The 21,256-nt window shown below is 50.1% G+C and overlaps 1 protein-coding gene across 1 annotated transcript; it reads right to left on the reverse strand.

Moving 5' to 3' along the window:
* Nucleotides 1–19,181: 19,181 nt before the first annotated feature.
* Nucleotides 19,182–20,511, reverse strand: CITED4 (Cbp/p300 interacting transactivator with Glu/Asp rich carboxy-terminal domain 4). Its single transcript, XM_068537901.1, has one exon. It carries the CDS (start codon nt 20,266–20,268, stop codon nt 19,723–19,725), a length of 546 nt encoding a protein of 181 aa, XP_068394002.1. The 5' UTR covers nt 20,269–20,511; the 3' UTR covers nt 19,182–19,722.
* Between the last annotated feature and the right edge of the window lie 745 nt (nt 20,512–21,256).

Below are 21,256 nucleotides of genomic sequence, written 5' to 3' on the forward strand. Positions count from 1 at the left end.
CCACAGCACAACTCAGGCCTAGGCCTCCGGGGCCTGGACAGCACTGGAAAGACCACAGACCCTTCCCCAGGGTTATCAGGCCCACTTCCATCTAGGCTTGCCCTCTTCCTAGTTACTCTAACTCACTCCCAGAGAGAATAATAAGGCATCTAGCGAGTACCATTTGTCAGGCACCAACTGTGCATATGGCGCTCACGTGCACTGTTTCCCCTCCTTCCATACTCCACTTTTCACTTCATTTGGCAGCCCCCATACTGCATAAGCCCCCATCCACTCCAGGCCCCCAGCACCTCTTTGGTATCCCTACCCCTTCGTCCTTCTTCTGCAAAGCCAGTGCAGGTGGCAGGAGGGTGATGGGTAGTGGACCAATGGTGACCCTTTGTGGGGCACCAGGGAATAAGGGGCTCAGGCCCAGCTGCCTGCATCTCATGACTGGGGACCTGCATGCACCAGCGCCAGGGCTGGGGTTGGATCTTGCTCAGCCCCATGGTGCCCAGCCTCTGCCCCCACGTGCCCTCTGCATGTGACCGTCATGCCCTGGATGGAGCCTATCCTGGCTCACCTCACCTGCACTGCACTGTCCCCAGAGAGCCACACCTCCGCCCCCTGAGAGACAGAGCTGTGGAGAGGGGCAGGAGAATGGGATTATCCTATGACCAAAGGAGACTTGGGAAGAAGCCCTTCCTGCTTCCACGATCAAGGTTCCCCACCAACCCGGTTCTCGGATATGCAAGTACCTCACTTTGTTAACTTATTAACTTATTGATTTCATTAAAGTTTTCAGCAGGAGGTGGTTGGTCTTGGCTGTTCAGTGCCTGTGGAGTGGGGCACCTGGTCTAGGGGTGGGGATGAGGAGATTTGGAAGGCAGCTATGCTCACCACTATACCGCCAATGCTGCACAGGAGGACGAGGAGATTTGGATTAGTCAGGACTCTGGTTGTAAACAACAGAAACGCAACCCGATAAGCCTTAAGAGGAAAGAAGGGAGGGAGGGAGGGAGGAAGGAAGGAAGGAAGGAAGGAAGGAAGGAAGGAAGGAAGGAAGGAAGGAAGGAAAGGGAGGGAGGCAGAAATTTATTGGCCCAGATAACTAAGAAGTCCAGGGGATAGATTTGGCTTCATGCACAGCTAGATCTAGGTGCTTAAATGTGTCAGGGATCTCTCTTCTGTCTCAGCTCTCCTCTTAGGCAGGCTGACCTCTCAAGATGACCCCCAGCACTTCCAAATTTACTTTCTTTTGGTTTAGTGCCCCAGTGAAAAGTGAGTACCACTTTTCTAATAGTTTGTATCAGTCAGGGTCCAGTCAGAAAAACAGAAACTACACTAGGTTTTTCAACACAAAGAATTTACTCTAGGGAATGGGTTACACTGATGTAGGTGGACTGTTAAGAACAAACAGAGCCACTGCAGGAAGCAGCTCCCACTCTTAAGGCAGGAGTACAGGGGAGACGTTGGGGCTAGCAGAACCTACAGGCTTGACTGGGGGAACCCTAAAGTGCTCGGGCTCAGAGGTCTGGAGAGGGGGTGCTGTCTGGCTGATGCTAGTACCTCCCAGGGGACACAGTGAAGCTTGTCTGGGAGCACAGAAAAGTAGCTGAGGGCTGGGAGCAGCTGTGGCTACCAGGCTGTTGCCGATGAGGTTAGTAAGCAAAGGAAGAAGGAAAGTCTCCACTCCTTCTGCCTTCCAGTGTTTCCCCAGTTTGTCAAAACTAGCTGACAAAGCTGATGTGGTTTTCAGAGTCCCAGCTCCAGCTTCACAGAGCACAGTACAGAAGGCTGAATCTGGAAAAGACAGATCTGTCTGATCTGACAGATCTGAATCTGTGAAAAGACAGTAGCTTCACACCTGGCACCGCCCACCCCTTTGGACACTCAGTATCCATACATGTCAATCCACACGTTTGAAGGTCCATCTAACAACTATCCTGCATACAAATGAAGAGACTCTAACTCACTCCCTGGAAATGAGAAAAACAATTAGTCCCAACATCCAATAGATGTATCCAGCTCCAGGAGTCAGTCACTGAATCCATATTAGAGTGATGTTAATTACTCTAATTCAGTCACAGTTGCACCTGCAACTGAAGAGTAAAGTTAGCAATTGCTTACAATCTTAAAATAATAAGGGAAAAGGAGAGGGGAGGGAAAAAAATCACTTAATATCACACACACACACACACACACACACACACACACACACACACACACACACACACACACACACACACACATACCCCAAGCAAAGAAGAACATATGCATAGCTGCAATAGACCTTCTGGTAACTGATCACGGTGCCATAGTTGTTAGATGCATAGATACATAGATAGATACATAGATACATTCAATTGAGTAAATGTTTCTCTTTATATATTATATATATTTCACTAATTGAGTGAAATGTATATATATATATATATATATATATATATATATATATATATATATATATATATATATATATACTTCTTTCTTCCACTGTCCTTCTATGTTCCCTTTGCCCTCGCCAGGATCTCAGCTAGTTGGAGTTTGTTACATGGTGGAGTGACCCAAATAATCATTCCTGAAGGGTCTGAAGCTTCAGTGGTCCTGCACAGTTTTGGGTGCCATAGCTTTTTGTTAACTTTTGTACATGGAAGTACTCAGAGGACCCACAAGAATCCCCCGGGTCCCTTCCTTGCCCTTGCTGTATATCGGCACCCTAATTTCCCTTTAGCAGTGAGGATCAGTCCGGCAGCCAGCATGTTAACTCTTTCTTTGCCTGCTGTTTGAGTGGCATGAGAAGCCCAAAATAGCCAGTTAGAAGTTTCAGCTTCCAATTCAACGAGAACTGTGTTGCTTCCCTTCTTCCCTTGATAACTGAGACCTCCAAACTATCGGAGGCCAATGTCGTGGGGACATGAAGCAAAAGTTTCACGAGCGGCTGTAGTAGCCTGAATAATGACCACCCAAAGATATTAGGTCCTAATCTCTGGAACTTGTAAAATGTTACCTTATAAGGAAAAAGGATTTTTGCAGATGTGATTAAGTTAATGATCTTGACATGGGGAGCTTATCCTGGATTATCCAGGGGCCCTAAATCCAATTGCCAGTGTCCTTTTAAGAAAGAGGCAGAGGGACTTCCCTGGTGGTGCACTGGTTAAGAATCCACCTGCCAAAGCAGCGGACATGGGTTCGAGCCTTGGTCCGGGAAGATCCCACATGCCACGGAGCAACTAAGCCCGTGCGCCACAACTACTGAGCCTGCGCTCTAGAGCCCACGAGCCACAACTACTGAGCCCGCATGCCACAACTGCTGAGCCCACGTGCCACAACTACTGAGCCCGCCTGCCTGGAGCCCGTGCTCTGCAACAAGAGAAACCACCACAATGAGAAGCCTGCTCACCTCAACGAAGAGTAGCTCCCGCTCACCACAACTAGAGAAAGCCTGCGCGCAGCAGTGAAGACCCAATGCAGCCAAAAATAAATAAATAACTTTATTTAAATAAATAAATAAAGAGGCAGAGGGAGATCTCACACATGCAGAAGAGGAGGAGGCAATATGAAGACAGAAGCAGAGATTGGAGTAATGTGGCCTCGGCAAAGGAATGCCAGCAGCCACCAAAAGCTGGAAGAATCAAGGAACGCATCCTTCCCTAGAGTTTTGGAGGGAGTGCAGCCCTGCTTACACCTTCATTTAGACCCAGTGAGGCTGATGTTGAGCGTCTGGCCTCCAGAACTGTGAGAGAATAAGTTCTATTGTTTTAAGTCACCAAGTTTATAGGAATTTGCTATGGCAACTACAGGAAACTAATACTGAGGGTTACTTGGTGTAATCATGAGAGACGCCACTCTCACTTACCTTCCTTTGATTCCTGGAGCCTCATATACTGGCTATGTCAGTGAGGATGAACCACTGCCTCCTCCATGAGAGAATAGATCCAGTGGGATCAACCTGGTACCAGGTGGCTTGATGAATTCCCACAGAATGGTGATATTTTGGGTATTCAGCACCTGTCCCTGCTGATGGTTGGTTGGACATACAGTTGTGGCCTTAGCCAGACCAGCCTCGGTGAGGTAAGTCCATATCGTTGAACCCATAAGTAGTCTCATTCTTGCCGCCATGACCACATTATACAAGAGCGTGTTGAGCAAGCACTGGAGGGACTCCGGAGACAGGCTGACTGACACCCACAGGATGTGCTGTCTTAGCCTCTGAATATCCAGAGCCTGCTCTCCATGGATGCCCTTTGGTGAGATTTTTCCTTGGGATAGAAATATATTCACACCCTGCGCCCATTTCCGAATGTCCACCTAAATACCTCTTTCCAAGTCTTCCTTATCTGCAATCCACCAATTCTGTGCTTTCTGAGTCCTGACCATCTAGCCAAACCGTGAGCTACTACTCAGAAACCAATGTAGATCCACACTTTTTTTTTTTTTAATTGAAGTACAGTTGATTTACAATGTTGTGTTAATTTCTGCTATACAGCAAAGTGATTCAGTTATACATATTATATATATATACCTTCTTTTTTATGTTCTTTTCCATTATGGTTTATCTCAGGATATTGAATATAGTTCCCTGTGCTACACAGTAGGACCCTGTTGTTTATCCATTCTATATATAATACCTTTCATCTGCTAATCCCAAACTCCCAATCCATTCCTCCCCCACGTCCCTCCCCAGCCCACCTTGGCAACCACAAGCCTGTTCTCTATGTCTGTGAGTCTGTTTCGTAGATAAGTTCATTTCTGTCATATTTTAGATTCCACATATAAGTGGTATCATATGGTATTTGTCTTCCTCTTTCTGACTCACTTCACTTAGTATGATAATCTGTAGATCCATCCATGTAGCTGCAAATGGCATTATTTCACTCTTTTTTATGGCTGAGTAGTATTCCACTGTATATATGTACCATATCTTCTTTATCAGTTCATCTGTCGGTGGACATTTAGGTTGTTTCCATGTCTTGGCTATTGTGAATAGTGCTGTTATGAACATAGAGGTGCATATATCTTTTTGAATTGTAGTTTGCCCAGGAGTGGGATTGCTGGTAGATCCACACTTCTTGTCATCTCTCAATCCAGGCAAAGTGGGTGACCCAATGTACTGAAGGGTGAGTAGGATTTAGCCAGGCATGGGAACAGGGATGGTGAATGTTCCAGCTAGAGGGCATAGCACGTGTAAAAGTCCAGCGACACTCATGTGATACATGAGTGGGGAAGAAAGAGATCCCTGGCTGGGCCCAGAGGGAAAGGGAGAGAGTGGTGCAAGATGAGACTTTAGAATGAGACAGGAGTCAAGGTTTATAGGATCCACAAATCATTCCAAAGAGATAAGACTTAAACATGAGGGCAATGGGGAGTCAGTCAAAGATTTTGACCAGGGATCAAACAAGGATAGATTTGCATTTTAGAAAGTTTTCATCCCAGGGTGAAAGATGGATTTGAGAAAGTAAGCCTGGCTGCAGGCAGACCAGTGAGGAGACTGCTGTAGTAATCTGAGCAGGAGATGCTGGTAATCTAGACAAGTCCCATGGCATTTCACTAATTGAATAAATGTGTATGAAGCACCTGCTGTATGTCAGACCCTGGCTCAGCACAATGCACAGGATGATCAGACGCAGGAGACCCAGTTATGGCCCCGAGGTCATCCAGCCCCTGGAGGAAACAGATGCACAATTACCCAATGCACACGCCACTCTTTATCTTCTAAGTTTGTCTGGCTCAGCAAGGAGGGTTTGCAGGTGGCTATGGGAGTCCCCAAACTGTCATCAAATATGGCCTTGAGAGCAGATATGATTTTAGCTGGTGTGTCACTCATCTATGGCTAGGTAACAACTCACCCTACACCTCAGTAGCTCAAAACAACAACAATTTTATTTAGTCTTGATTCTGTGGGTCAGCAATTTGAGCTGGTCTCAAATGCTGAGCAGTTCTGCTGGTGTCACCTAGGATCCGGGGTGCTCTGTATGTGTTACAGTTTTTACACTCTTGCAGATCAAAGAAAACCATGCCACATAGTTCCCAATTTGGATAACTTATTTCATGTACTTTGGACGGTTCCAGTTGTTGAAACATCTTCTTATTTTCCATCTGAGAGGGATGTCTCTTTCCCTTCCACACCTCTTGTGTGCAAGAGGGTCCTGAAAGCTGCTACCTGCTGTATTAGTTTGCTGGGGCTGCCATCAAAAATGCTGCAGGGCTTCCCTGGTGGCGCAGTGGTTGAGAATCTGCCTGCCAATGCAGGGGACACGGGTTCGAGCCCTGGTCTGGGAAGATCCCACATGCCGCGGAGCAACTAGGCCCGTGAGCCACAACTACTGAGCCTGCGCGTCTGGAGCCTGTGCTCCGCAACAAGAGAGGCCGCGACAGTGAGAGGCCCGCGCACCGCAATGAAGAGTGGCCCCCGCTCGCTGCAACTAGAGAAAGCCCTCGCACAGAAACGAAGACCCAACACAACCAAAAATAAAATAAATAAATAAATAAATATTAAAAAAAAATAATGCTGCAGACAGTGGAGCCTTAAACAACAGAAATTTATTTCCTCACAATTCTGGAGGCTGAAAGTTCAAGATAAAGGCATCAGAGTGTTGGTTGCATTCTGAGGCCTCTCTTCTTGGCTTGTAGATGGACGTCTTTTTCCGGTTTCCTCACATGATTGTGTCTCTGTGCATGTGTTTGTGTCTGATCTTCCTCTCTCTCTCTCTCTGTGTCCTATTTTCCTCTTCTCATAAGGAAAGCAGTCATAATAGACTAAGGCCCACCCTAACAATCTGGTGTTAACTTAATCGCCTCTTTAAAAGCCCTATCTTTGGGGACTTCTCTGGTGGTCCAGTGGTTGAGAATCCATCTTGTAATGCAAGGGACGCCGGTTCAATCCCTGGTCGGGGAACTAAGATTCCACATGTTGTGGGGCAACTGAGCCCGCGTGCCACAACTAGAGGGCCCGTGAGCCTCAATGAAAGATCCGGCGTGCAGCAACGAAGACCTGACTCAACCAGAAAAAAAAAAAAAAAAGCCCTATCTTCAAATACAGTCACATTTTGAGGTACTGGGGATTAGGGCTTCACCATATGAATTTGGGGTGGGGTCACAATTCAGTCCATAATACCTGGAGTGGGGGTTTGACCCACCTACCTGGCCCCCTTTCTGCTCAAGGTGCACAGAGCTGAGGATCTACTCTGGGGCTTGCCCCTTCCCAGCTGGACAGATCCAGACACACGTCTAGACATCATGGAACCCAGTGGTTTGGAAACCTTTTTTTTAAGCCGCAGAACTTTTGCTACAACATAACCTTATATGGGACCCTAATATAGAAGATAAAAATCAGTGCAACCAAAAAATGGGACCTCTCAGATGTGGCCCCAATTCTCGCCTCACACACGCATTGAGCATGTGCCCAGCATTTTGTTGCAGCCAAAATAAATCAGATCCGTCTCCAAGATGCATTCTTTAACTCTTATAGTAGACTGTATTATTTGTCCCAAAGGCTTCCTTTCTTCCTCATCATCACCATGGCTACCTTTGGGTGGAGTGTACTTCCCTACCTGTCTTAAAATGGCTTTCCTACAAACAGATTCTGAGACAGAGAGTGGTGTGCAGAAGGTTTATCAGGGAGTGTTCTTAGGAGATTCATCTGAAGGATGTCAGGAAGGCAGGACCAGGCAGAGGGAGAAGCTGATAATGCAATGTGATTTCAGCTGAGGCATCTGCAGATCTTCAGGAGCTCCAGGGCTCAGTTGTGCCAAACTGAGGGAAGGAGGCAGGCCTTTGTTTCCATGCATCAGACAATCACTGGTCATGAGCCTCTGGGAGGGGCGTGGCTTTAGATGAGGCAGTTCCCAGAGGTTGACAGTTGTAAGTCAGCAGTGGCGACTCCCAGCAGCTGGGGAATGAGCGCATAGTCCCTGAAGGGGGGGGATCTGAGCACCACAGCCTCCACTCTACCATCCCATTGACCTTGGGCTTGGCTATGGGATTTCCTCTGGCCAATGGAATGTTGGGAGAAAGGACAGTGTGCTTGTTCCAAGGTAAGGCCAAAAGAGGCCTGGTGAGTTCTGCCAGACCTTCTGGTGCTTCCTTCCTCCACCATGAGAAGGCTCAGATAGCTGTTGTTCCTTCATTCTGGGTCCAGAATGCAGACTCTTGGAACAGACCTGAGCCAGATTCAAAGTCAGGAGTCCAGCCTGGTCCACCAAGCGTCAGCTAAACTGCAGTTGATCTAAGGCTCAGGAGTGTGAATTAATCTCTGATTTTGTAGGCCCCTGAGATTTGGGGGTTGCTTGTTTCACAGCATGATCACAGCAAGACCTGGTTAATACAGCTGGCGAGGTGGATTTTACAGGAAGCTGTGCCGTGGAAGGTTTACATTGCCCATCACAACGCAGAATGTTCTTTATACTCTCTTCTAACATCTTTGTTTTTGTCCCAAATGGCTTCTCTGGGCAACAGACACCTCCTCTTCTCTTTCTCTTTTTCCTACACAGCCTCTAAAGTGGATAGGAGACACGGAGGATTTCCTGGAAGAAAGTGGGGAGATTGCTGGAGAACAGATACCCTGGGAGGAGTATCCTGAGGCCCGAGATGCAGGCTTCCCTGCCTGCTCAGAACCGGGGTGGGGTGTGCACTTACCTCCTACCCTCACTCCCACTAGACTCCCCATAGCTCCTCTCCTGGATCTTATGACCCCCTTCCCCGCCTCTCCTTCCCCAGGTGTCACTTCAGCTCCTGGAGGGCAAGAAGCACACCTGCTTCTCATCTCCAGTCATCACCATCACAAGGTGATTAAGAGATGCTGGTTGGCAGGAAGGGAGGGAAGCAGGGTCACCTGGGACTGATCATCTTTCCCATGGGAATCCTCCTAGCCCCTGTTATGTGTCCCCATGGCCACAAGGCGTCAGTAAAGACCTTGGCTTGGTGTTGCAGTGCCAGTCTGGAGCCAGGAGGGAGGCTGGACTTCTGGCACCAGGGCACCCCACAATGAAGGCCCAGTAGTTAGGGCCAGTGTGTCTGGGGGAGAGAGAGAGAGAGAGAGCGAGAGATGGCAGAGCTGAACGGGGACTCCAGGACTTGCCTTAGAGAGTCAGGGGCTGCATTCTTTGTCCTTCACTCATTTATTCTACAATCGTTTGTTCATCTCTACTACGTGCCAAACACTGTTTGAGGTGCCAAGGTCAAAGCGGCTCTCCCAAACTCACAAAGCCCCTGCTCACATGGAGTAGACAGTAGATTACTGTCTAGACAGAAAATAAACAAAAAACAAGATAATTTCAGAGAGCGATAAGAGCTATGAAGAAAAATTAACAGGAAATGGGATAGTGACAACATTGAGGGGGAGCAATTTTTCGGGGGCAGGTGGGGAAGCTCAAGGTGGAAGCAAGAGCCTTCAGAAAAACATCAGAGCTGCCAAGGCTCCCAGGGGCTAGGCTGGTCCAACAGACGCATTTTGCTGATGGGGAAACTGAGGCCCCGTAAGACAGGGCAGAGCCCAAAACTGAGTCTGCGTCTCCCGACCTCCAGGCTTGTCCTCGGGTGGCCTTCCTCCTCTCAGGTCCTTAACGTGCTCGCGTGTCATCTCGGGGGGAAGGAGCAGACGTCGGGGTGCTCTCAGAATGTGAGGGTCAAACAGGGACCAGAGGAGAGAGACACTCAATAGTTCCAAGTGCGGGAAACACAGAACCACATTATCGTGGTAGAAAAGTCCCGGAGTTCTGATTTTCCCCATGATACAACTTCGATGCTTTTAAAAAATATATTAGACATCAAATTCTTTTCCAAATTTTGGTTGTGGTGCCTCTGCTTTGCCTGCTTGCAGGGCGTGACCCTGGGAAAGTCATTTCCCCTCTCTATGAGCCTCGGTTCCCCCAACGGCAAAATATGAACCCAGCTTTCCTGACTCCAAAATCACTGCCAGGACAGTCCTCGTAGGACCACACTCACCACTGCCTCCACCGCACCCCCGCCTGGGCTCATCTGGTCTGGATTCCCTACCTCGGTTCCTGAGCCTGTCCCCGCTGCCCACAAGACCATCAGACACGACCATAGTCGTTTAGAGACTCCCAGTGACCCCAGAGGTAGGTTCGGGCTAGTTATCCCCAGTTTCCCAGCCAGGAAGTAGGACTTGCTCAAGGTCACACAGCCAATAAGCAAGAACTAGGATTTGAACCTAAAGTTCCATTCAGTTTCCTCTGCTCAAGGCTCTCATCCAAGATGGCGACCTTTTCCTCCCACAAAGCTTTGGTGTTCAGGGAACTAAGCTTTACTTCCCTGGAAATATACTTACGTGCCCTGTGTCGGTCCAGGTGCTGTCGCTTGGTGTGGTGCTGCCACCTCCTGAGCAAAGGGGGTATTGCACCCTATCTCGAGCTGGAACCGTCTCGGCCAAACCCAGGCAGACATGGGTCACTTGACCCACGAAAAGACTGAGGTGGGAGAGATGACTTAAACAAGCCATGGACCCTGGCTGATTCTTCTTCCTCTTTCCCACCTCCTGCTGACCCCCTGCAGCCTGACTCTGGCCCTCCGCTCCCCTGAAGCTGCTCTGGCAAAGTCAGTTTTCACTTCCTGGTTGATAAATTGAACAGCCTCTTTTCAGCCTTCATTTCACTTGACTTTTTAGCAGCATTAGACACTGCCAACCACACCTCGTTTGGGAAACGTCGACCTCAGCTTTCAGGACCTCTCTGCTCATTCTCCTCCTGTCTCCCCAGCTGCTTTTTCTCAGGTTCCATCCCTCCTTTCTCTTAAATGTCTGTGTTCTCTCCTTGGCCACTTGCTTCTATTACTCGCCATCATCATCCCTATGGCAAGCACGGATATGCTAATAACACAAAAAGTGTTTATTCTCAGTCCAGACCTCACTACTGAGCGCTTGGTGCATTTACCTGGCCTGCCTCTACCTGAACATCAACCCAGGATGACCCCATATGTCCATTCTGACCTTATCCCACTCTCCCCAATCTGTTCCTTCTCCTGGGTCCCGCCTCAGGGAAGACCTGTCCTGTCCTCCACCCACATTCCATTCCTGGGAATCATTTCTGGCTCCTCTCTTTCCTGTAGCCTCCACTTCAACAAGCCATTATTAGGACTGCAAGTTGTCCCTGATATCCATCCGCATCTTCTTCCTTAGTGGGAGAACCTCCAAAGTTTACTTAGACACATGGGTCACCCAAAATAAAGACCACATTTCTGATGCTCTCTTATGGTTGGGGGCGGGCACCTTCCAGAATGTGCCCTTCTCCTTCTCTTTTCTTCTTCTTTCTGGCTGGAATGTTGATACAGTGGCTAGGGCAGCCTTTTTGGACCATGAGGTCTGACTCATGAGTGACAAAGTAATAAGGTAAAGAAGTGTGGATATTTACATATGATAACCACACCAGTCCTGGACCACCTACCTGGTTCATTTCATTTAAGCTGCTGTTATTCTGTCACTCAAAGGCACACACCTAATCCTAAATAACCCAGGTATAGAGTTCCTTCAGCAAGCGTGTCTTCTTATACCAGATTTTGTCTTCCATTCTTTTTCAAACCAAATCTCCCTTAAGGCTTATGACTTCTGTCTTTACCATCTCTCCCTTCTACCCCACCTTGCCACCACTTGTCGTAGGGCCCTTATCTCTACCTGAATTGGTATGATAGCCTTCTCAGCATTCTCCATTTTTCCAATGTGCCCCTCTCAAATCCATTCTACTCACAGCACAAATTGGAAATGAAGATTTCCAAAACACAAATCTTACTCTTTTTCCATCCTGCTCATAAAATCCAGGGCTCCCCATTACCAAAAAGATCAAGTCCAAGCTCCTCAGCCTGCCACTCAAGGGTTATCCTTCTTTGACCCTTACCAACTTCAAGTATATCCCTTGCCTCTCTGAATATCTACCACACATGCTAACATTTCCTTGTTGCCTTTCCCAATCAAGTCCTATTCATTCATGCCACTTGGCCATTGCACACATTGTCACCTCCCCTGGAATTTCTTTCTTTCATGTGCTCATATACAAATTCTACCCCAACCATTCTACCACATGAGCACCTAGTATGTTAAAAATTTTGGTAAGTGCTTTCTCAGCAGCAAACTGAGAGTAAGTCCCATTATTATCTCCATTTTACAGATAGGGAAACTGAGACTCAAAGAAGGGAAGTGAGTTACCCAAGATGCACATTTACAAGTGATGACTGACCTGATACCAACTCAGTTCTCTTTATATATGACTCAGGCCTCTGACATCTTCCCCACTCCACCAAGTGCTCTGGGACAGAGGAGACTTGAGTTCTAATCTCAACTGAGCCACTCACTATGGTAGAGACTGTTGGTTGCCCACCAAAAGCCATCCTTCCCATCTTGCATAGTAACTGAGTTGTTGATGAACACGATTGCCACCTAGAAGCCATATTGCCCAGCATCCCTTGCAGCTAAGTGTGGTCATGTGAATAAATTCTCGTCAAGAGAATCTGAGTGGAAGTAATGTGTGTATTTGGGTCTTAAAATATTGGTTGCGCTCATCTCCTCACTCTCTTTCTCCTGAGAGCTGGACATGACCCAGCTTCCACTCCACAGACAAAGACCAAAAATGAGAAACAAAAAAAAGAAAGCAAACTTGGATTTGAGCTGTCATCTTGGTTCTTGAGGTTGGGGTCACGTAAGGCAGGGCAACAAGAAGGAAGCAATCTGGGTCTAAATGACTGGGTGGAACTAGAATGAAATATTTTCTGCTTTTTAAGCCACTTAAAAAAATTCCCCTTTGTTACAGAAGCTGAGCTAACACTTAAATATCTCTTACTATGTGTACCATCCTAAGTACATTAAATACTTTAACTCAATAAATGACTAGCTGTGTGGTGGTAGGCAAGTCATTTCACCTCTACAAGCCTCGGCTTCCTCACCTCTATGTGACCTGGAGTAATAGATTAAGTCAGATCACTGAGAGAGTTAGGTGAGATATTATGAGTCAGTACTGGATTACATAACAAGCAGACAGCTCATGTGGTTAGGGCACTAGCTGCAAATCTGAAAGAATTTGACTTGATGAAGGAAAGGAGGAGGAGGAGGAGATGAAGCATTGCTGTTTCAAAATAGTTACGGAAAACTGAAGAACTTTGGGGGATTCCTTACACTAATTTTACAGCTTAGTATTATTTTATTTTGAATCACATATAGGGGGGAACAGGCAAACTTGTCCAAACTTTGATAATCACGGAAATAGAAATGAAATACCCTTTTTTTTTTTTTTTTTTGCTTTTAGAAAGGTAAAAACTAAGACACTGCTAATGTCCAGTGTGGTCAAGGGCATGAGCCAATAGGCACAGTCACAGAGCTGGCAGGAAGGCGAATGGGATCAGCCACTTCGGGAACTACTTGGCAGCAGCTGTCACAATTTTATTTGCTCATCTCTTCTGATCCAGTAATCTCCCTTCGAGGAATCCACTCTACAGAGATGTTCCCATAAGTGTTCCAGGGTAAATATACAAGGATGCTCCTTGTAGCATTATCTGTAACAGTGAAAATTTGGAAACAAGCTAAATCGCCATCAGTTGGGAACTGGGTAAATAGATTATGCACAGTGCAGTCATTAAAAGGAATTTACTGACATGGAAGATTTCCAAAATACATTAAGTGAAAAAAGTCCAATGATAGAAAATTGTATAATTCCATTCATGTGAAAGAGAGATGTATATTATGTATGTAACACATAACATAATGTTCTCATTAGATGTGTGTGCGGGTGAAAACTTGGGGGAGGTCTTTGACTTTTCACTTTACATTTTCAAAATTGTTTAAAAGTATTTTGCCTCCAGCATATATTATTTTTGACTAAAGACAAGGTGTTTGTTTTAAAAACAAACAAACAATGATTGGCTCAGATTCTGAGATTCCGCAGCCAGTGTAAGCTGGGGTGCCCAGGGGAAGTCTTGCTGCCGGATGTGCCAATTTTATGGCAGAGCCCCCAGCCAGAGCTGCTCACCAGGAAGAGGCGAAGGAGTGAGTCCCTCTGGAGACCACCCTCTAATCAGCTGTGTAGGACTCCCTGCCCCATCCTGGCCACATTCCTGCTCCCTGAGGGGTATCTGGACTGCACGCTTATTGGTATCCAACCTCCTCCCATCCTACAGAAAAGAGGGTCTTCTCAAGAGCCCTGCCTGGTTTACCATGTGTCTGTCCATCCATTGCACTGCCTGTGTGTTGTTAAGTAGGTTGCTTAACCTCTCTGAGCCTCGGCTGCCTAGAATGAGGCCAGCAGAATAAAATGAAGCCAATAACTACACCCGCCTCCCGGAGTTGTGAGGACCGCAGGAGAGAGAGCACATCAAGCCCGCTGCCCCACCACGATGCTAGGGAAGCATCGCACTTCCTTGCCCTCCTCCCTCAGGCCAGCCTCACCGCCTCCCAGTACCTTCGAGGCAAGAGGGCTGAGGAATGTAGTCCTCCTCATACAGAACTTGGAGAGCTCAAATGACATGCCCAAGGTCACAAGTTTGTGGTTAAACTGGGACTAGAGCTCAGAACTCCCAGTGCTAACTCAGATGCCAGCCCTGGGCCATCTTTCAGCCCAGCTCCCAGCTCAGGGCTTCACTCCAGCACTTCCTAATACCCACTCCGAGCCACACATGGGGTGGAGGTGGAGGCGAAGGGGAATCAGGTTCTGATTCCTCAGACCCTTACAGTCTAGGGGGAAAGACTCCCCACCAATCCTTCTATGTGATGAAATAGGTCTTTCACAGGCGGAAAAGGCCCCGGGGAGGGCATTTCTGGCTGAGGAAGCAGCATAGGCCGAGGTATGGAGGCATAAGGAGCATCGGGTATCAGGAACCTGGGTGGCTGGAGTGGAGGGTGGGGAGGTAGCTGGAGGCTGGCTGGGACAAGGCTCTCTCATCCTCGTCCCTGTGGTCATGTTTCCCAGCAACAGCTCCCATCGGAGCCACTCATGGGGGCAGGCACTTCACATCACCTTCATTCTTTCTCACAGGTTGCCTGTGGTGTCTCCAGTTGACAGATGAGAAGACTGAGCTGAGAGTAGCTTCCTTTATTTTCTCCATCTGCCAGGGCACACGTGGGGCCTTGGGTCTTTACCTGGATGTCCCCCCTCAAGGTGCCCCACACCTTACCCTTTCATCACCACCAGTTCTCAGGGCTTCCCAGAGTCCAAGTTGCTCGGCAGCACTTGCCCAGAAGCCCCGGCATGTGTCTCTGCTTTGCACACTCCAGGCTGGCCCAGATCTCAAGTCCCAGAGTGTGTGCAGGTCTCCCGTCTCCAGACCAGCTGCAGGGTAGAGGTCATGGCTATTCACCCCCAGCTCACCCCAGCCAAGCAGTGCTTCACTGTTTGCAATGTGCTCTTAGAAACCCAGTCTCATTTGAATCCTTGCGCACATACCTCGGAGGGTGGGCTTATTCTCCCCCTTGTACAGAACAAGAAACTGAGGCTGCAAGAGGCTCAGTGTGACTTCTGCATCGCATGGACACAAAGTAGCAGCACCAGGTCTGGGACTCTGCTCTTCTTTCATTCAGGCTCAGGTCCTTGGCCAGCCCCAGTCCGGGGAGGGAAAGGGCCCTGGATAGATGGGAGTGGGCATGCTCACCCCATCACTTACTGGGGTGTGACTTAAGAGGAGTAATGCACTGTCTGAGCCCATTTTCTGACATCTGGAATGGGAATAAAACCACCTAGTGGTGCTATATACAGGCTTGGGTGATAGTTTAAGGAGGGGCTAGAAGAGAAAGAGCACCTACTGTGTGCTGTTAGGTCCCATCATGCCTGCACACAGTAGGCACTCAATAAGTCTGACTTAGTCCCACAGTCAGCCGTAATCCTGACCCAGCACTTGTAACAGCGTGGTGGCGTAAAGAGTTAGGCAAGGAAGGATTAAGGAATTCAAGAGGATTACATAGTAATCAGCTAAACAATCTAAGCTTCCTGGGAAAAGACCAGGCTCAGACTGTTCACTTAATTTACTCAACAAATGACTGTTGAACACTTAGCTGAGCTGGAATGATGGCGATGATGATGGTGATGGTGATGATGATGATGATGATGATGATGATGATGATGATGATGGCAGCTCTCTATTGAGAATCGACTATGTACCAGGTATTTATATAGACTCTCGGCACATCAACCCTATTAAGGTCGATATTCCTTAAAAAGATTTTTTTTTTTCCTTCTAATAGGGACGGTGCTAGTCAGGTCTGGGACTAGGGAGAGGCGAACGAAGCTGCCAGAGACAAAGTTAAAGAGGCACTCTTATGACACTCGCCTCACCCTAGTTCCCACTCCAGTGCTTGTGGTGGACACTGTGATGTGCTGTCCAGTCCCTGCTTCCTTTAAATTGTTCCCTGGGCTGCTGGGAGTGCTGCCGGCAGACGGTCTTCCCCTCCTCACCCGCCCACAACTCCCCCAGGGATGGCTCCGGCAGGGGAGAGCTGCCCTGCCCACCGTCACCCCACTTCCCTGGGCAGCCATATCTGATGACTGCTGGGGGAAGGAATAAAAAGGAGTATAATGGTCGGGAGAACTCTGAAAGGCCCTTCCAACTCCAGATCTCCCTGTGGGGTTGGCCAAGGCTCTTGATGGGTCTGCCACGTAGCTTCCTTTGCTAGCTTCTGCTCTGGACCCTTCCTTCCCTAATAAAATTCTTGCAGGCTAAACATCATTTCAGAGTTGGCTACAGGCAACCAGCAACAGTGTTACTGTTGGAGTAACCCTTCTTCCTAGCTGGTTACAACACAGCCTTTCTAAAGACTCTAATATAAAGTATCGCCAGAAAGCCAGGGCTCAGAGATGGTAAACTACAAGCTACACTGTTCTAAATACTTTATGGGAATTAACTAATTTAATCTCCACTGCAGCTCTATGAGAGAGGTACTATTAGCATCTCCATTCTGTAGATGAGTTTGAGAGAAGTCATAGTTGGAAAAAACTACTTGCTAATAAAATCCAGTCAACCGAAAGATGATTCAAAATAACAAACTTCAGCCTGGGGAAACTTTTATATGAAAAGGAAAAAACAAAACAAAAAAAAGATGAAATAATGTCTTGCCAGTCCCATGACTCAGTTCCCAACCCCGAGGGAGCCTGACGCCCAACCCCAAAGACCCAGACCAGGTAGGAGAATGAAATCCACAGGACTGGGGGACAGGGAGGTCAATGGGTTATTTTAAGAGGTAACCTCAGTAAGAGGTAAAAAGTACCTATTGAAACCACAGGAAGCTGGTTGCAGAACAAGACTCAAAAGGTAAGTGACTTACTTGAGGTCAGGCAGCTAGTAGGATCTGCTTCTGGAAATGGACCCCGAGGCTATCAGACCACAAGCCTCCTGGCAGGATGGACACTCCATCCTCCTCTCCAGCTGGGAGGGTCAGAGTCCTGCAAAGTGTCAGGGATTTGGGGATCCAGGTGGTGGGCTGCCCCAGACTTGCCTTTTCCTCTGTCCATCTGTTTGCTATCCAACTAGTCAGCAGCCCCTCTGGGAGGGATGGTGGGTGGGAAATAGCTCAGGAGCTGGACTCCCTCTTCTACTCTTTTTAATTCTAGGAAGAGGCGGGTGTTGGGTTTCCATTGTAACCCCTTCCATATGGAGAGCACTTCAGAGCTTACCTACTGCTTATCCTCCCACCCCTGAATCTGCTCCCCACTTACTATGAGGCTTATTGTCTTGTGAAATAGTAGGGCAGGGTTATTAGCCCTATTTTACTGGTGGAGAAACTGAGGCCAGACCAGGGCCAGACCCTCCCATCCCAATCCAACCATTTGGTTTTTATCTCTGGCCTGGGATCTTGGGCAAAGTGGAGCAAACACTGGCTGTTCTAAGCCCAGAGCTCGGGTCAGTTCTTGCTCAGAAGCCTCTCTGCCCTTGCTCCCCGACCTGTTTGAGGATACCTCCAGTATCCTAGGGGAGACCTTCATTCATTGGCCAAACACCTCTGTTGCCCACTCCATGCTTGTCCTGGTGGCTCGGGAGCTGGTGCTGACAGTGTGCTCTGGGTGAGCTCACAGGCTTGGAGGGAAAGGCATGTCAACAAGCTCGGCATGAGGGTGAGGCCAACCATGGGGCACCGAAGGTCACAGCTCCATGTTCCTCTCCACAGGGTCTCTGGAATTCATTCTCTCCTCTCCATCCCCACTGCCTTGTTCTGGCCCGGTCCTCAGCCTCTCCTCCATGCTTTCCTTTCCTCTCTTCCTGCCTTTCTTCCACACCCCTGAAGCACCTAGGGATCTTTCCAGAGAGAGGCAATAGCAGAGGGTGGCCAAGAGCTCACGCTACCAGGTCTGGGCCAGCACCACATCCTTCGTCTGTAGAACAGGGACGGTGCCTACCTCCCAAAGTCCCCATAAAGCCAATAGACCTTTCTAGAGACCCCATGCCTTCCCGTACAGGCCCTGTACTTGTATGCCTCCCTGCCTTTGAGTGGGCTCTCCACTTGCATGCCATCTTCTCCAAGTCCTAAAGACGTACTCATCATTCAAGGCTCTTCTCACCACATCAAATACCACTGCCTCCCTGAAACCTGACCGGACCTGACCCCTTGCACCAGCTGAAACCACTTCCTCCTCTGGGTTTGCCCACTAGGCCGTCCTACCTATTTTCTAGTCCTCATCCCGCTATTACTTGTACCAAGATGAGTTGATTTCCAGGCCTGTCACCCCCTACTCCCACTTGGACTGTGACCCCTTGAGGGCATGATTATTATTGTAGAATCATCATCATTATCACTTATTGAGGGCTGCCTAGGTGTCTTGCACTGTGCTAAAGGCCTCACGTTGCATGTGATCCTCACAACCACCTAAGACCGGGACCATCTGTCTCTGAGGAAATGGCTTCAGAAATATCAATGGATGGTGTCTTGAACAAGAGAGAGAGCTCCGGTTCAAAGCCAGAACCTGAACCCTCAGGTACACCCCGCTCCCCTCTAGCCTCCATGCTGAGCAAACAGTGAGGGCAGCACCCCCAAGCTCCCCCCACCCCTCCCAGGAGCCGGGAAGTCCTTTGGGTTACCTTGCCACCCGGTGGCGGCAGCCTCTGCCTTCCAGATTATGACATAACAATTGCGCAACTCACAGATATTTTCGAAAGAAACTGTCAGTTTCCTCTCCTGACCACCGCCAGGGGCTGTGTCCTCCATCCCACCCAGGGCCTCCAACAGCCTCAGGACTCTAGAAGCCAAATATAGTTGGAGTTATAAGGAAATGAAAACACCAGACTGGAAAGTGACCCAGTTTTATTGTGGTGCTGGAGGTCAGATGGGGTATTGCTCCACTCCGCAGGGGTGAGGGCTGTACATTCTGCCCCTCCCCAGGGCGGGAGGCCCAGCGACCTCAGGGCCCAGGCAGCGGGCTGGGGGCCTGGCGGGTGGGCGGCTCCAGGCACCCAGTGACCACAGTGGTTTGCACAAGGAAAGGGGGAATCAGGCAGAGGCCTGGGATGGCTCAGATTGGGGGTTGGGGCGGGGGAGGGTCTGAGAGGAGAGGACACAGAATCTAAGAACTGGGAGTCCGGAAGGGGGCGTCCAGTCCCCTTCACTTTACCGCTGAGGCTCTGGGGCAGAGATGAACCCAAACTGTCATTCTGCAGGAGGCAGGGCCTGGAGTGAGGCCAGGCGTCCCAGCCCGGCGTCGGCTCGGTGCACTAACTGCTGCCTCCACCCTCACGGAGGGTGCGTGCGGGGTCCAGGCGCTGGGTGCGGAGTCCGGCGGGCAGGCCGGCCTCCTTCTCTCGGGCACGCCAGCAGGCGCCCGGCCTCGCTCAGCAGCTCACCGAGCCGGCGGGCTGCGCCGACCCCAAGTCCGAGAAGCAGTCAAACTCGCTCTGGCCCAGGAAGAGCTCGGGCAGATCGCGCACGCGGTGCAGCCCGAGCTCGAGCTCCAGCGACGTCAGCGCCTCCTCGTCGATGAGTTCGGCGTCCATGCCTCCCAGGGCGTGCGCGGGCGGCGGCAGTGGCGGGGCCGGGGCGCCGGGCACCGGCTGCGGGCCCGGAGGTCCTCCCGGGGCGCCGGGGGGCGCGGTGGCGCGGCCCGGGTACAGCGTCGCCACGGGCTGCAGGTGCGCGCTGCCAGCGGCCGGCGGTGGCACGGCCGGAAAGGGCTGGAAGGCAGGCGGCGGCCCGAAGGCCCCGTACGCCAGGGCCCCCGGTGGAGGCGGCGGCGGGCCCCGCGGCCGCAACCCGCTGTCCAGGCCCGGGCCCGAGTAGGGCTGCAGCGTCCGAAGCGCGTGAGGGCCATGGGCGGGCGCGGCAGGCGGCGGCCTCGGCACCCGGCTGTAGCCCTCGGCGAGCATCAGGTGGTCGGCCATGACGGCGGGACGACTGCCGGCAGCGGCGGCGGCGGGCCGATGGTCAGCGCGGGCGTCCCCGGGTCCCGGCCAGCTGTTCCTCTGCAGCGAGGGATCCGAGCCCCTTGCCTTCTCCGCACCTCAGCCGGGCAAAGGAAAACCGAACCCGACCTGTGCTCCTGCGCAGCCCTGGACACACCGAACTCAGAGCTCTTGTGCACCCCAGCTCAGGTCTGAAATGACCCTGCACACCTACACAGTCGGGCTGCTAGACCTCTGCGTCGTGCCCCCGGACTCGGCGCCCTCTTATACCCAGAGGCGGGGCTGCCCCGGTCCCGGGCGCTCATTGGCTGGATGAGACGCTCCTGGGAGGGTCGCGCCGCACCTCCAGGAGGCCTCAGCCCCGCCTCTGTCAGAGCTCCGCCCTTTGGCCCTCAGGCCGCGCCTCCGGCTTTGAGTTCTGTCTGGGAGCGGGGTGTTTGGCACTTTTCAAATGGTCTGGTCTTGGCTGCCCTACGCTTAGTCTCGGGGCTGGCTGGGGCCAAGCTTGCACGTACCAGAAAGTGGAGTAGGAGGGCCAGAGGTTTAGGCCCCCAGAACTGCAGGATCACAAGCCCAACCTCTTAACCTCTTAATTTTCCAGATTAAGAAAACTGGCAAGGCTCAGCGGCAGAAGGGGTTTCCTGGGAATACACAGTAAAGCCTTGACAGAAGCGAGACTCGAACCCAGGCCTTTTGATTGCTACCTCTACACAGGGCACAGGCACCTTGGTGGTGCAGGGTCCCGCGGAAGATCAGCTGCCCGTCCCCATAATCCCAGGAGAGCCAGTTGCTCCTCCTCCGGCTCTCACTCACTTGTCTGTGGAAGCATGTACTGAGTTGTCATTAAACTAATTTATGGGCTTGTTTCCTGAAGGACTTGTTCATCTTCATGTCCTCAGCACGTAGCCCAGAGCCTGGCCCAGAGCAGGTTTTCAGTAAAAGTTGGATGAATGAACAGATGATGGAA

The sequence above is a fragment of the Eschrichtius robustus genome, chromosome 3 (assembly GCF_028021215.1).
Source record: "Eschrichtius robustus isolate mEscRob2 chromosome 3, mEscRob2.pri, whole genome shotgun sequence".
NCBI classification, from domain to species: Eukaryota; Metazoa; Chordata; class Mammalia; order Artiodactyla; family Eschrichtiidae; genus Eschrichtius; species Eschrichtius robustus.

What these genes read in the sequence shown, in the direction of transcription:
- CITED4 (XM_068537901.1), bottom strand. Translation starts at nt 20,268, where the DNA reads ATGGCCGACCACCTGATGCTCGCCGAGGGCTACAGCCGGGTGCCGAGG.